This window comes from Varanus komodoensis, unplaced genomic scaffold (genome assembly GCF_004798865.1).
Source record: "Varanus komodoensis strain SLA01 unplaced genomic scaffold, ASM479886v1 scaffold318, whole genome shotgun sequence".
NCBI classification, from domain to species: Eukaryota; Metazoa; Chordata; class Lepidosauria; order Squamata; family Varanidae; genus Varanus; species Varanus komodoensis.
Window position 1 is genome coordinate 16,625 of NW_025335794.1, and position 14,399 is coordinate 31,023.

The 14,399-nt window shown below is 37.9% G+C and overlaps 1 protein-coding gene across 1 annotated transcript in view; it reads left to right on the top strand.

Moving 5' to 3' along the window:
* Positions 1-660: 660 nt before the first annotated feature.
* Positions 661-14,399, top strand: part of LOC123027295 (all trans-polyprenyl-diphosphate synthase PDSS2-like) — a gene marked incomplete at its 5' end in the record, with an annotated part of 45,575 nt that continues 31,836 nt past the window's right edge. The window contains one exon of the mRNA XM_044437920.1: positions 661-795. Coding sequence (XP_044293855.1) covers positions 661-795 — 135 coding nt within the window. The remainder of the gene's footprint in view (positions 796-14,399) is intronic.

Consider the following 14,399-nt stretch of genomic DNA (forward strand, 5'->3'; position numbering starts at 1 on the left):
TTGGTAAAAGGGAACCAGATGAATAGTGGTCATCCCTAAGTACAGGACATGGAATAATGACCTTAAACTGCAGCACACCAAATTCAGGCTAGACACCAACAGAACCAGACATTCAAGGCCAAACTGAACAGTCATCTGGGTGGCTTGGCATCCTGTACCTGCCAGGGGTTGGCCTCCTGACCCCTTCCAACCCTACCATTCTATGAATCGAGGAAACTAGGAAAAATTGATCACAATTTACAGGTGATCCTGTCTTCTTCACAGGAAAACCTTCAGGTACCTAGTGCTAATGAATTCTGAATGTGCTGTCTTTCAGAAAGTTCAGACATTAACTTACGTATGTATGTATTTACCTATTCATATAGATACCTCCAAATATGGTTCAGATGGTCAGCTGCACACTGAGTTTATTCCGAACCTTTCAGCTGGGTTAGGCAACCTGCCGCCTTCCAGGTGTTCTGGACAACAACCTCCATAGTTCCTGACCATTGGCTATACTAGCTGGAGCAGATGAGAGTTGCAGCCCAAAGCTTCTGGAGGATACCATGTTGCTTACCCCAATCTAAAGTCATTTAGGTGGTAATTGGAACTCAACTAATGAGTGATGAAAAATAATTTAGAGATCTAAAGTACTGTTCTCTTATTTTGTCTCTTTGGCAGAGGTTTTGTGTCTGATAGCAGGAACAATATGCAGATGAGAGGTCTGGTGGTTTTACTTGTGTCTAAGGCAGCTGGACCCAGTATAACAACAGAAAACTCCCTCCAGAATGACATGATCAGTGGGATATATCCCAGGTAAGTATTTTGCTAATGTAAAACAAGACTTTTTTCTTTGCAGATTGTGCCAATATTTGCCTTTAGCAAATGATATATGAATGATACTTAGAAAAAGTTTTCGCTTTTGTTTCCACCTGTGATATAATTTTGTTTTCTAACCTACACAGCAATTTTGTGTCTCAAATTCCATATAGTACTTACAGTATCCATGCTTGAAACATATCTGAGTTATTTAAAGCATGTCTAAAGAACCTGCAACCACACAGATGTTGTAGGGCTCCAGTTCCCATCAGTCCCTGCCAGCCCGGATGATGGAAGTAGCAGTTGAATAACTGGAAGACATAGTTTCCCCATGCCTAATTTAAGGTACTTTTGCTCAGCTTTTTAATTAAAAGCCTGATAAAGATCATTAATAAGACAATTCTTACCCTCAGGCTTTCAGTAAAAGACTGGCACAAAAAGAAAAAGGATTGGGTAAGAGGAGGAAAAAACCCAAGCATGCACACTAGGTCTTAGTTACCATATGACTTCATCATGCCCAGAGTATATGGACTTCCTTCTGCGGAGTGCTCATGCTTCAAAAACAAGCTTGGCAGACTCCAACAAATAGCTTTGGGTCCCAACCTTATTATTTTCCAAAGGTGTCCATGAGGAGAAGGAGGGAACCCAGGTCAGCTGATGGATACAGCAGCAAATGGAAATGGTGAAGAAAGGAGTTTATTTTTCTATGTCTTAATAAAGCAATGTACATACAGGACACTAATAATGAACAATAGTGTCTGCCTTAAGAAGATGGGAAAATACATGTATCATCTTTCTACCCAATTTGAAGTATGTTGCATGTCTCAGTTGCCTAATCTACATTCTCATATTGGACAATGCACTTCTAAAACACATTCTTCTTTGAGCATGAACCTTTTTTCTTACATCAACATCTCTTTGAAAGCAGAAAAAAAACTTAAAGAAATTCTGAACTTGACTCTGAACCCAGCTATGCTAGTGGAGATCTAACACTCACTCCTGCTCTCCTGTTCCTCATTTCTTTCTATTCAAGTACATGTCTCTAACCTGGAGGTGTCCAAAGACAGACTGAAGTGGTGGACTGGGTTTACTCTTCCAAGTCTACTTGTTTTTCCTTTAAGTTGGGTTGATGATCCACCAACTTGTATTAAATGTACAAAGCAAGAGCACATATATTAGGGTTCTCTTATTAGTTGAAGTATAATTAATCCATGTGCTAAGTGATCATGATCATGTTGTCTTGCCAATTAATATTAGAGTCCTTCTGATTCATTCCAAGGTTTACATAGCTCAAACTGCTCTGGACAAATTTCAGAAACCAGCAGACACAAAGTAACCATGAATCAACAATAATCTACTAGTGGATTGTACAGACAGTCCCTGTGTTACGAACCATTTCTATTCCTGAGAAAATGGAAATTTTCATTTAATCAAATTTATATGGATCATGTATAGTTGGCCATCCACATTCGTGGGGGTTAGGAGCACAGGACCCCTGTGAAAGTAGAAAAACCATGGATATAATCCCTCCTGCCCCCAAACTCCCTAGGAGTGCCTCTTTGCAGTGATGAAACGCTGGAGGGATTTCCCTCTCCAGATGGTCAGGGCAGGAAGACATGCTTTGGAGGCTGCCCTCTCTCCCCTTTTGCTTCCCCTGGCTTTCTATGGTGATGGCGATTTTTGCAGTAATTTAAAAAAAATAATCGGCTTGATGGCAGCTCTTTCATAAGTTTGGGTTGTTCATAATTTGGATGTTCATAATTCCAGGACTGCCTGTAGTTTTATTTCTATCGAACTTAGTTTGCTGTATGATTGGACAGGGTACAAAATATTTCCTTCCATTTCAGAAGTTCTTCATTGTTTGTCCCTTGGAAGGTGAGGTAGTGGGGGGAAAGGAATAACATTTTCTGCATTAATATGCTAGCAATGCCAGTTCTAATGAAAGCAACCTTAAATACGCTTGCTAATTTGTCTTAAATGTCACTAAAAGGGAAAGCCCTTTATCTTAAATGTCACTAAAGGGGATAATGGTTCTGATCTAAAGAAAAGCACAGGAGACTGTGCATGCAAAGCAATGTGTGGTTTTTCCTTGTTTAATGTTGCAGAACTGTAACTGAAGTAGGAGCCCCTTAATCCACAATCTTGGAACCCCTCTGTATCTCCCTTGCATCTTGATTTCACTGTGATACTTCAAATAAACAGAATCCAATCCAACTGTATGTGTTTTTAGCAGCATTCTCAGAAGTCCCATATTGCTTTTTGACTACACATGTAGCCACATGTAGCCTACATTCAGTAGGCTGAAATTAATCCCAAGCAGTGGTTAGAGAAAATAGAACAGAAAGAGAAGTAAATGGGTTCCCTGTTCCCTCTCACCATTCCCCAAACATAGTATACATAATTCCTAATTATTTGTTCAAGAATCCATGCAAAGCCCTGGCTGCTGCATCCAGTTTTTTAGTGAGAGGGAACACGCAACCATTTGTGCACACCGTTCTTTGTACTGTTAAGGAAACATGAACAAACCTGCTTCTATGTGTAGATGTTTCTAACTGTGTAAAAATTGTAGGATTTTCCATTTGTCCTGCTTTTGTTGCATTACTCTTTCCCACCGCTGACTGTGAAATTTTAGTTTGATTAGGGCATGTTCTTACTGGTTAGTTCTTCCATCTCCTCCAGTTTCATGAAAACTATAGCTAGGCAAAAATGAGCTAGCAATCTTGCATGAAGTCTGGCACATTTGGGTTTGGTCAATGTCTGGGTGGGAGAGAACTTGGGGATCCTGTGTAACCTTAAGCTTCATTTTGGAAAAAAGGCAGTATGTAAATATAAGAAATAATATCGAAAAGAACTTAAATCAATACTAAAAGATTCATAGAATTATGGAATATTAGAGTTTGAAGGGGCTTGAGGGCCATTGGTTCCAACGCACTGTTCTGTGCAGGACTCCAAGTTAACCATCCCTCTCAGATGGCTGTCCAATTGCATCCACAGCCTCCCTTGTTAATTGGTTCCATTGCCATTCCTGATATTTAGCCAGAATTTGGCTTCCTGTAACTTGAACCCATTATTCAGTGTGCCGAACTCTGGTGTGATCAAGAAGAGATCTTGGTCATCTTTGTGACAGCCTTTCAAGTATTTGTGGGGTGCTATTATATCTCCCCTCAGTCTTCTCAAGTTTAAACATGTCCAGTTCTTTCAATCTCTCTTCATAGGGCTTTGTTTCCAGTCCTGGGACCATCCTTGTTGCCCTCCTCTGAACCCTTTCCAGCTTATATGCATCTTTCTTAAATTATGGTGCCCAGACACAATACTCCAAATGAGGCCTAGCCAGTGATGAGTACAGGGGAACTAGTATGTCATGTGATTTGAAAGTGATACTTCTATTAAAACAGCCTAGAATTGCATTTGCCCTTTATACAGCCACATCACATTGTTGACTCATATTCAGCTTGTGATCTGCAACAATTCCGAGAGCCTTCTCACTAGCAGTATTGCTGAACCAAGTATTCCCCATCTTGTAACAATGCATTTGGTTTCTTTTTCCTAGGTTCAGAACTTGGCATTTGTCCCTATTGAGTTTCATTCTGTTGTTTTCAGCCCAGTGCCTTGAATCACCTTGAATCTTATTTCTGTCTTCAAGGGTATTAGCTATCTCACCCAATTGCACTCATCTGAAATCTGGTAATTGTTCCCTGCATTTCCTCATCTGAATCTTTAGTGAAAATAGTGAAGAGCACTGGGCCCAGGACTGAACCCTGCAGTACTGCACTTATTACCTCTCCCCAGTTTGAGAAGGTGCTGTTGATGAGCTCTCTTTGAAACCTGTTCTGTAGCCAACTGAGGATCCACCTAATTGTTGTTCCATCAAGCCCACTTTTAGTTAGTTTGCTAATCAGAATACCATGGAGTACTTAGGCAAAAGCTTTGCTGAAGTAAAGATTGATTATGTCCACAGCATTCCCACAGTCTATTGGGGAGGTTACCCAATCAAAAAAGTAGATTGATCTGGCAGTATTTGTTCTTGAGAAGTCCATGTTGGCTTCTAGTAATCACAGCATTGTTTTCAAGGTGTTTGCAGACTGACTGCTGTATTAACTGCTACAAAATTTTCCCAGGGTCTGATGTCAGACTGAATGGTTTATAGTTCTCAGGTTCATCGTTTTTCCCCCTTTCTTAAAGATAAGGACAATATTAGCCTTTCTCCAGTCATCTGGCACTTCCTCTGTCATCCATGATTTGTCAGAGATGATAGAAAGTGGTTCTGAGAGTTCTTCCACCAGCTCCTTTATGATTCATATGCATGATCAAAACATAACAGTGCTTAGACATCAGGAGTTAATCACATGTATTACAGATATTTAACCCATTGTGGGTGTGGAGCATGTTGCATTACTTGCTTTTATGAAATACCATTTTAAATATGCATATTGTACATTTTAGACATATATATCATGGTAGTTTGTGCTACCCTTACTCATGAAAAATAAAGTTTGCGATGATAGTCTCTAAAATAACCAAAAAACATAATTTCTAGTGTATTTAATTCCTTATTTGTCCTTGCTCCACTGTACAATAGAGTACTACAGACAGGGGCTCTGTGATCCCTAGAATGTTATTCAAAATCAGATGCATAGATCAAATTTTCCCACAGTGTGACAAAACAGTCTTATTTATTTAATTTTATTTATTCTTGGCACTTTGTTTCTATATGAAGTATTCTTCAAGGAACACATTCTTCTGCTGTAGGTTATATAGTTGCCTTGTAGTTACATGAATGGATGAAGTGTGTGTGTGTGAATCAATAAATTCCTGGCACTGTAATTAATATTTTCATTGCCTTATATATGGCTTGCTATTAAATATAATTCTGATATTTCCTTAAGTAATTAGTGATAATGTGTTGTTTTTTAAGCTCTTTCATAATCCTGCCAACAATGATGGCTACACATGCCTTGTTCCCTGTTTATGGTGAGATACCTACATTTTTAAAATTCTGATTAGCATGATTTGGCAGTTGTTGAACCCATAAATGGTGGAAAGCCACAAGAAAGAGGAATGTATTTGCAATCCTTGGTTGTTTGAGATATAGAAATTCCTTTAAAAGTTTCATTACAGATTTTTTAGCAGATAGTTGCCCTATCATCCTTTTCATCTTGAAACTAAATCAAGTGCTAGCAGCAGTCCCCCAAAGCTATTTTTCCTGTCCTAGTTACATCCCATTTTACTGCCCCTCAGAAATATCATTGATCTCCATTGTAGCAAAATGTTGATATGGGACATGGGAACAATTAATTAGCTGTACACAAGACAAGGATGGTTCTGCCTCTGCTAATAGGGATCCAGAGGAGGAATTGTGCAAGTGTGTTTGTTTTTGCATAACAATAAGTCTTTTGGTGGGAGTATAAATAACTAGAAAAAGTATTAAGAAGAAGAAAATGGCTTTACTTTTTTTAAAAATGCTGTTCTAAAAGTTGGCAGAACTTTGTACTACTTATCTTCTAAAAACTCAACAATTTTGTTACAATTTCATTTTTATGCCTTGGCAGGATTTATATCGGGAAAGGCAGTATATACATAATTGAAATAAAATAATAAAGTAAAATAGTTTGGCAGCCCCTGCTTCTGCCACTAGTCGTCCTGATGCCTGGTATATTCTGTTAACAAATTCTTATTTCTTCTCTATATTTCACTTTTCCTCCAAGAAATAGAAAGCAGCATTCTCCCATTTTATCCTCACAACAACCCTGTGGGATGGGAGAGGCTGAAAGCTATTGTCTAGTGCAAGTCACTTAGAGAGCTTTATGGCTTTGTGGAGAGAGAGTAGCATTTGAATCTCCTGAGTTCTGGTCCAGTATTCTAACCAACTACACCACACTGGATCTTGTAGTAGGACTCAACCCCTAGAAAATTACTGTTTGTGCGTTAAAAGATTCTGGATAGCCTAACTCTGTACTTCACTTTCGTATGTTCAAATATATTCATGTAATTCTATCTGGAAGAAAAACACTGTGAGGTACAATAGTAATATTTTCTATAGATATATTTAGACCTCTTTTTTCTACATGGCTTTAATCTTTGAAACACATGTCGATAGTGGCTCCTCTTATTCTCTCTCCCCCCCAGCTCCCAGTAGATATAGGAGAGCTTAACTATGCATATGACTTATACAGTGCTATTCACAACTTAAAGGACTTCATAATAGTACAAGCAGTTTCCTTGGACTTCCCTCCACACACATTTATAAAATAAACCAGAATGGAATAATTTTGGATAATAGAAATACCCATCTGAAACCCAGCCAACTTTTTAAACAATTCAGTTACACTAAGACTTTTTTTGAAAGCTCTTAAACTTTTGGACAGACATGACTTGAGAGGTTCATGGTCAAATACTTATCTGTCCTGACAAAGCCATTATTCTTTCTTTGTCATTCATAAGGTACTTGTGCCATTATCTTAACTGTTCCCAGATTTTCAACAAGTTTCAAATCTACCTCTCTGCTCATGATCAAAACATAGGATATCAAGAATGTCAGGAAGAAATGGTATAATAAAATAGCCAACTACGATCCCTTCCCATTGCTCTGGTCAAAACTGATTAAAAATAATATTTTTATCTGGGTATTCCTGTATTTATAACTAAATTGTTAAAAGTACACATACTTGTAGAGAAAACATAAAATTGAAGCCAAAGGATTTGAGTTATTATGTATGGTATTTATAGTTACATAAAGCGTTTCAGTTTTGTGCAAGTTACAGTAGCTGCAGATTTTGGCTTTATGATGATGATGATGATGATGATAATTTCATTTGTTTCACTTTTATACCACCCAATAACGAAAGCTGTCTGGGCAGTTCATAAGAATTACTAGTCCCAAATAGATACAATAAAAGTGTAATGTAAAATTATTAATATTCCAAGTTAAAAACAGTTTAGACTGCTTATTAATACGGTTACAGTAAGATCTTAGACTTGCTAAAAAGAGCCCCATGGTATGCCAATCAAAAGATTGGGAATAGAGGATTTGGAACCAGAAAAGTGACAATGTGGGCACCAGGTAGACCTTAGTGGAGAGAGCATTCTGTGATCAAGTGGCTACCAATTATGGAAGACCTCAACAAGAAAGAACTAGGTTGGTAGGGAAGAGGGTGGAATAAGGTGGGGGCAGGGAAATGATACTAAGGAGAAGAAAGGTGGAGAAAAATCAAAGTTTGATCTGTGGGTACTTTTTTTTCCTTTAGAACCTCCAGAAGCCATTTTTCTTGGCGAATGTAAATGTCAGAAATTAAACTGCAAATTCTCAGGCAATGGTCACGGAGGTGTTAATGAGCTGAATTTGCAAGATACTACTTTCCTTGGAAAGTCTTTTTCCCTGAAAAAAAGAATATGGCTTTGTCACCAGCTTTCCCAAAATTCACCTGATGTTTGTGTATATATTCAAAATATTGTGAAAGGTAATTGTAAAAATGACGTTAATTCCATTGGAGCTATAGCAATTCACACCTGTGGTTCATCGTTTAGTTCTGTGCTAAGTTGTGAGGGGAGTTAATAGCTCAAGGAAACATTTTGATGGCTGCAGATGACTTGCGGTAGAACTGAAACTTCTAAATGGAATAAAGTACTAATATAAGTTCTTAAAATATTAACTACAGAAAAAATAGGACAGCTCTGAAAAACAAGATAATTTCATGAAATAATGTAATATATCGCAATAATGGGCTTCCTAATTGGTCTTTGACTTCTAGTTATATTAATGATAGGCCATAACAATGAATTCTAACCTATACTATTGTACGTAAGGATTTCTGCGCACACGTTTATTCCTGTGGGACCTGATGGCCTAATCCACCTTAGCAATGTTAGCTTGTAACTAAGATATAAGTTTTCAGTAGCATATGTCCTGAGGCACAGCTAATGCAGAAACATTTAACCCTCAAGCATCCTGTACATTCTAAGAATATGCTTCAGTGTCAATATTATCTTTGCATGTAGCTTGACTTGGGAGACATAGGGCATGGACAAAGTTTTTTTTTTCTATTTCCTTTTGGCAAGCTACTTACTCTGTGCTGGGCATAGAGGGAGGGGGCATAAATAGCCTCCTTGACCAGGCTATTTATTCATCTGCATTGACTTCCCTATTGGCTCTGCCTACGAGGCTTTATTGCTTAAAAACAAAGCTGCACTTACTTGTGAATTGGTCTTCATAATTATCTTTTTGCTGATGCCTTTCTGTCAATATAGATAAATAAAACTAGTTACTCTTCCCAGTAGAATGGAAATAGTAAATTAAAAAGTAAACAAGAAGCAAAAACAACAGCAGTCCACCACTCTTACTTTTCTCCTGAAAATCAACCAGCATCCTTGCTGATTAGAAGTTTCCCTTGCACCAAGAAAGCATTTTACAAATGTTAAAACATAAACTAATCCAGAATCAGTGACAGGACATCTGTTGTAATAATAGAAATTAGTTGACACCCAACATTCCAAAATGCATCTGATTAATCTGATCATGTCCCAGAGGCGGCAGCAGTTGCATGGCTCTGGAGGGGCTTTTATCCCTTCCCTGCTGCTGATTATAGCAGCACACCTGGTGATAGGGGCAAGGGCTCAGAGGCAGCTTGCCATCTCCTTTAACTGTTTAGCATCATTGCATGTACATAGCAAGACCCATCTGCTTCATCGTTATATTTTGCCAAAAGCACAGAAAAACAAGCACACGGATAAGATAAAATGTCATGGCTAGGAAAAGGGGGATGGAAGAGATTTCTCGGAAGCAAGTTCAAATATTAGAGGGTTCAAAGTGTCATGAAATAAATTGGGGATAGTTTTGGTCTTTTCCCCACCCCATTAATTAAAAGTATATACTCCCACACACTTTCATGCTTTGCCTGTTAATGAATGCTTGTTCTCAAAGTCAATTTGTATGCCATATCCTCCATCATTTACTCATAGTTTCCTTTCCTAACTAAAACTTTAATTTTACTCTCAAAAATGGACTCTCCAGAACTGGCAAGAAACAATAATGGCTACTTGAGATGTTAAATTTGGAGATAAGCTTAAACTCTTGCAAAGAAAGGGCCCTAATTTTGCAAATATGCTTTGTTTGATTTGTGAACAGGGATTTAAGGCACAGTCCTATAGATATTAAGACAGGAAAAAAATGCTTACAACTCCCATCATGCTCTAGTCAGAATGGCTGACTGCATGCTGGAAGTTGTAGGTCTTTTCTCTTGTCTAAAAACTCATGGATTGTGCTCTTATTTTTTAAATTATACTGAAGTAGATAACCTTTGGAAATAACTTTTTATTAAAATTGATATACTTGCCTGGTCTATAAAATGTGTGAAAGGGAATTTGTGCATATAGTTTGGATCATTCCAGTGCTGCATTCTTAAGCACAGTATGGTTTATGATACAGGATGGGAAATGGGAACTATTTTGCAATTTGTTGGGAAGTGACCAATGTAGGATTCTGAACTCTATTCAAAAATGATGTTAATAGCAGAGTATCTGCCTTCCAACTAATATATTGATATCTATTTATTAGATTTATATCTCACTTTTTCCTTACAACAAACTCAAAGTGGCTTACATAATTTTCCTCCTCCTGCTGCTTATCCCCATAACAACAACCCTGTGAAGAAGACTGGGCTGAGAGTTTGTCATTGGCCTAAAGTCACCCAGATGGCTTCATGCCTAAGCAGGGACTAGAACCCAGATTGCCTGAGCTCCTCTCCCATGCTCTTAACCACTACACAATACTGCTTCTCTATCTACATACAGATATATCTACATATATATTTGAGAAATGAAGTATTATTCACAGTGTAGTATCTTTGCCAGCTAAGCAGTTTGTGTAGTTTTGAACTTAAGCAGTATGATGGGCTCAACTTGTTTTATTTTAATAAATGTTTTATTTCCTTGGATGGGGCAGATTTTTATTTTACTGTCTTTTTTGTCCTGTGCTTGACTCCTGGAATATCAAATAATATTCAGCTGTTTTGTCTTTATGTGAAGAATGAAACAAATATTTTGAAACAACTGCCATGTTTGGAAATGCATTCTTGTCCATACATTGTTAGAAGTGAATCTATTAGTATAACCACTTTCCAGCTACACTGGTACAGCTATATATATTTTAAAGCTATGTGGAAATATTTCAGGGAAACACTTGGACAGATGAGCATCTGTTCACAGGTTTGGTGGTGTCTGTACATAATTGGCAATGCATATTAATGGGAATCTGTTTACCTTCATTCAGTTTGTCTTGGATAGTCACTGCATATAAACTTTTAACTGAGTTTTTAAGGCCTAGACCTAAAGTACAGAAAAGAGTACACAAAAGAATCTCCGCAGTTTCTGCAAGACTATAGTTATCTTCTCAAATGCTGACAGGCAGCCATTTTCTTTTCCTTGTAGCTAATGCTGCACTCTCTATTTTACTTGTGGGCTACTTCCAGACCAGGCTTTTTTATGATGCCATCACCTTGACACATTCAGAGAAATTTGCAGAGGATCCAGATGATGTTATCTTCTACTTGCAACACTTCTGTGTTTTCTTATCACTTCTTTCATCTTTTTTCTTAATGCAGAAAACCTACTAAGGAGAAAAAGATGGACTAGCTATCCAGTTGGCTGATTCACTCCAGACAACAGCCCAGCATGAGTATTTAAACCCTGACAAGCCATGGTGCATATCAGCTGCCATTTTGAATGTGCAAATCTCTACAGGGTTGCCATGTCACATAAGCCTAGCCATTGGGGTTGCAGGAGAGTTTTACAGGAGAGTTAAACCATGCATGACTCTTAAAAGGTTATACAAGCATACTTTAAGCCTTGCATAACTGCTGAACTATGGGGTGGCATATTCCGTTCATGCTTAGCATGCAGCATGGTTCACTGTGGCCTAAATAAACCATAGCCCCAGTGTGTCATGTGAACCAGGTCCAAGGCCTTCTGATTGCTAGCATTAGAAGCCCTCCATATGGAAATGAGGATAGTTTGCTTTGATCTTTGCTGAATTCTTTATAGTTGTCTTTGAGTGAGAAGACATGGATAAGTATCTTTTGTTGGTTTCCTGACCACACAGTATGGCAACACTTTCACCAGACAGTACACACACCCTGTGCAAATACAGAGGAGTCCCTCTGTTGGGACTGTTGTCCTATGCTTATGCTGCATGAGTAAAAGTTAGCTGGAGACGCCTGATAAATTGAGTTGTTTTTAACTCAAGCATAACTATTTCTAATGTAAATTTTTAGGTGTACAAGGAAAATTCATGTTTATCTTTAACTATGAGGATTTTGCTTTCATCCAAGTTAGTGTTTATTCCTGAAAGCGAATCCAAGTAAAGTAGCATCAAATCACCATGTTATGCATAGCCTGTAGCAGTAACTTTATGTGTTAGTTTCCTATCTCTCTTGAATAGCATATTCAAAGCATTGCATTTTATAACATAGAGGAAAAATTTCCAGAGGAGTGGAGGAGAAAGTTACTCAGAACCATCCTTGCTCGGAAATACAAACTTACTTTAATGAACCAGTTTAGCCAGTTGGCTAAAAGATTGCATTCTCCTTCCAGTTGGGTAGCTGTGTTAGCCGATTGCTGCAAAAATTACAGAATCTTTTGGCATTGTAAGGACAAACTCTAGTCTTTAATCTGCTCCATTAAAGTATATGGCATAACATATTAACCTTGACGGTAATAGAACACTCTTCATTGTTATTTGCTATGTTGATGTGCTCATTTTCTGTTTGTTAAGCGATCTGGTTTTGTTGCATTTCAACAAATATCCAACCTACTCAAAATGTAGTGTTCAAATGTTAAAACTAATATATGTTTCAGCTGCTGGGCAGTATAAAAATGAAATTAATGCTACTAATAAAGTTTAAATATTCAGCTTAGCTCAGCTTAGCTTAAAGGGTAGTATAAAAGGTAACTTTGTTTCAGAAAGCACTATTTGTTTCTGCCAAAATGCATTGTCATTTTTGGAAAGAAAATTACCAATGATTTTAAAATGTTGACTGTTATGTTAAGATGGATGCAGAATTTCTTTCTGCCTGAGGTCCAGATTTCATTTTGGAGATAAGCAGGGTGGACTGAAGGCAAAGGAAGGGACAAAATACCCATATTTTCTAGCACAAAGTTCCTGCTACCACTAGCCTAAGCCTTAGCAGAGGCATTTCTGCTATTTAGAAAGTAGCAGGGGGTGGGGGGGTACTAAAGTGGGAAACCACCAAATAACCAGTTGTTGGGGAGAAATAGGTCAGGCTGAGGGAAGGGTCATGACTATCTGGGAAACTTGGGTGAACCAGTAACCTAGGAGGGCCAAATTTGGCTCCTGGGTCTGTTATCCTTTTTGGACTGCTACCAGTTAGAAGTCTGGTTGTTCCATTTTTGATTAACTGTGGTTCCATTAGGCATTTCAAATGTTGCTTCATATGAATGCATTATAATAGTCCAACATGGATGTTTTTAGCATAGTATAAGAAACTGTGACTAGGACTGCTTTTGGCCACCTGGACATCCAGAAGTGATGTCAGATCAAGCAGTACTCTCAAGTTGCAAAACTTACTCTTGGGGTCCACCCTATCCAGTACTAGTTGTATACTTCTCAAATAAATTTGCTCCCCAAGCATTACCTCTGTCTTGCCTGCATTAAATTTCATCTCTGATTGACTTGGGGCAAATTCAAAGTGAAAGCCAGCCGTTCAGGGTGGGCTGTTTCTAATTCCTCTATTTTTTGTTAGTTTGTAGCCTTAATATTTTAATGAGCTTTGTATTTATTTAGAACAATACAGGCGTTCCATTAATGTGGTTTTGTAGGTATCAAAAGCTATACTTACTACGTATATTCCTATTATCTCTCTTAGTACTCTCTATTGAATAATAATTTGGAAAAAATAGATTTAAGAGACCTTTGATCTACCATTTCTATAACATAAAATGCAGCACAATTTTATTCCTGACCATAATGGTTTTAACCTTGTGTACTAATTTGAATATGCTTGTGGAGGTAGAATCTTAAATGAGACACAAATGAAGGAAATATTGCTAATGCTGGCACTGTATATCTAATGAGTACTGTGTAATAAACCATAACCTCTTCAACAGTTCTGTTGAAAACAGTGTGATTATTTTGGATGGATGGCTCCTTGTGTATGGCTCATTACCATCTGGCATAATCTGTATTGATATAGTCTGTAATTGTGAACTATTTGACATGCTGCTTTTAATAAATGTGACTTGTCTGGTTAGGACTCGTATATAGGAAACTAACAAGGGGATTAAAGACTGTCACACACGCTATGCATATTGAGAGGCTGTTTCAGATCTGGGTCCCAATCCAGATATCCTTTTGTGTAGCAAAGGGCCACCTACACAGATCCTCCTACTGCAGAACAGATGGTCAGCTCTGTCAGTTCTGACAGTGAAGATCACTTTTTTGGAGTGACTGTGGATGTGCGTGCCTGGAATTGGTCTTGTCCAAACAGGTGATTGGTAGTATTAGTTATAGGTGATTGAACCAACCATCTGTTCAGCAGTGTCCCTATCCTTCACCTAGTTGTATAGGTTTTCCAGAAAATTTTGGATTAGAA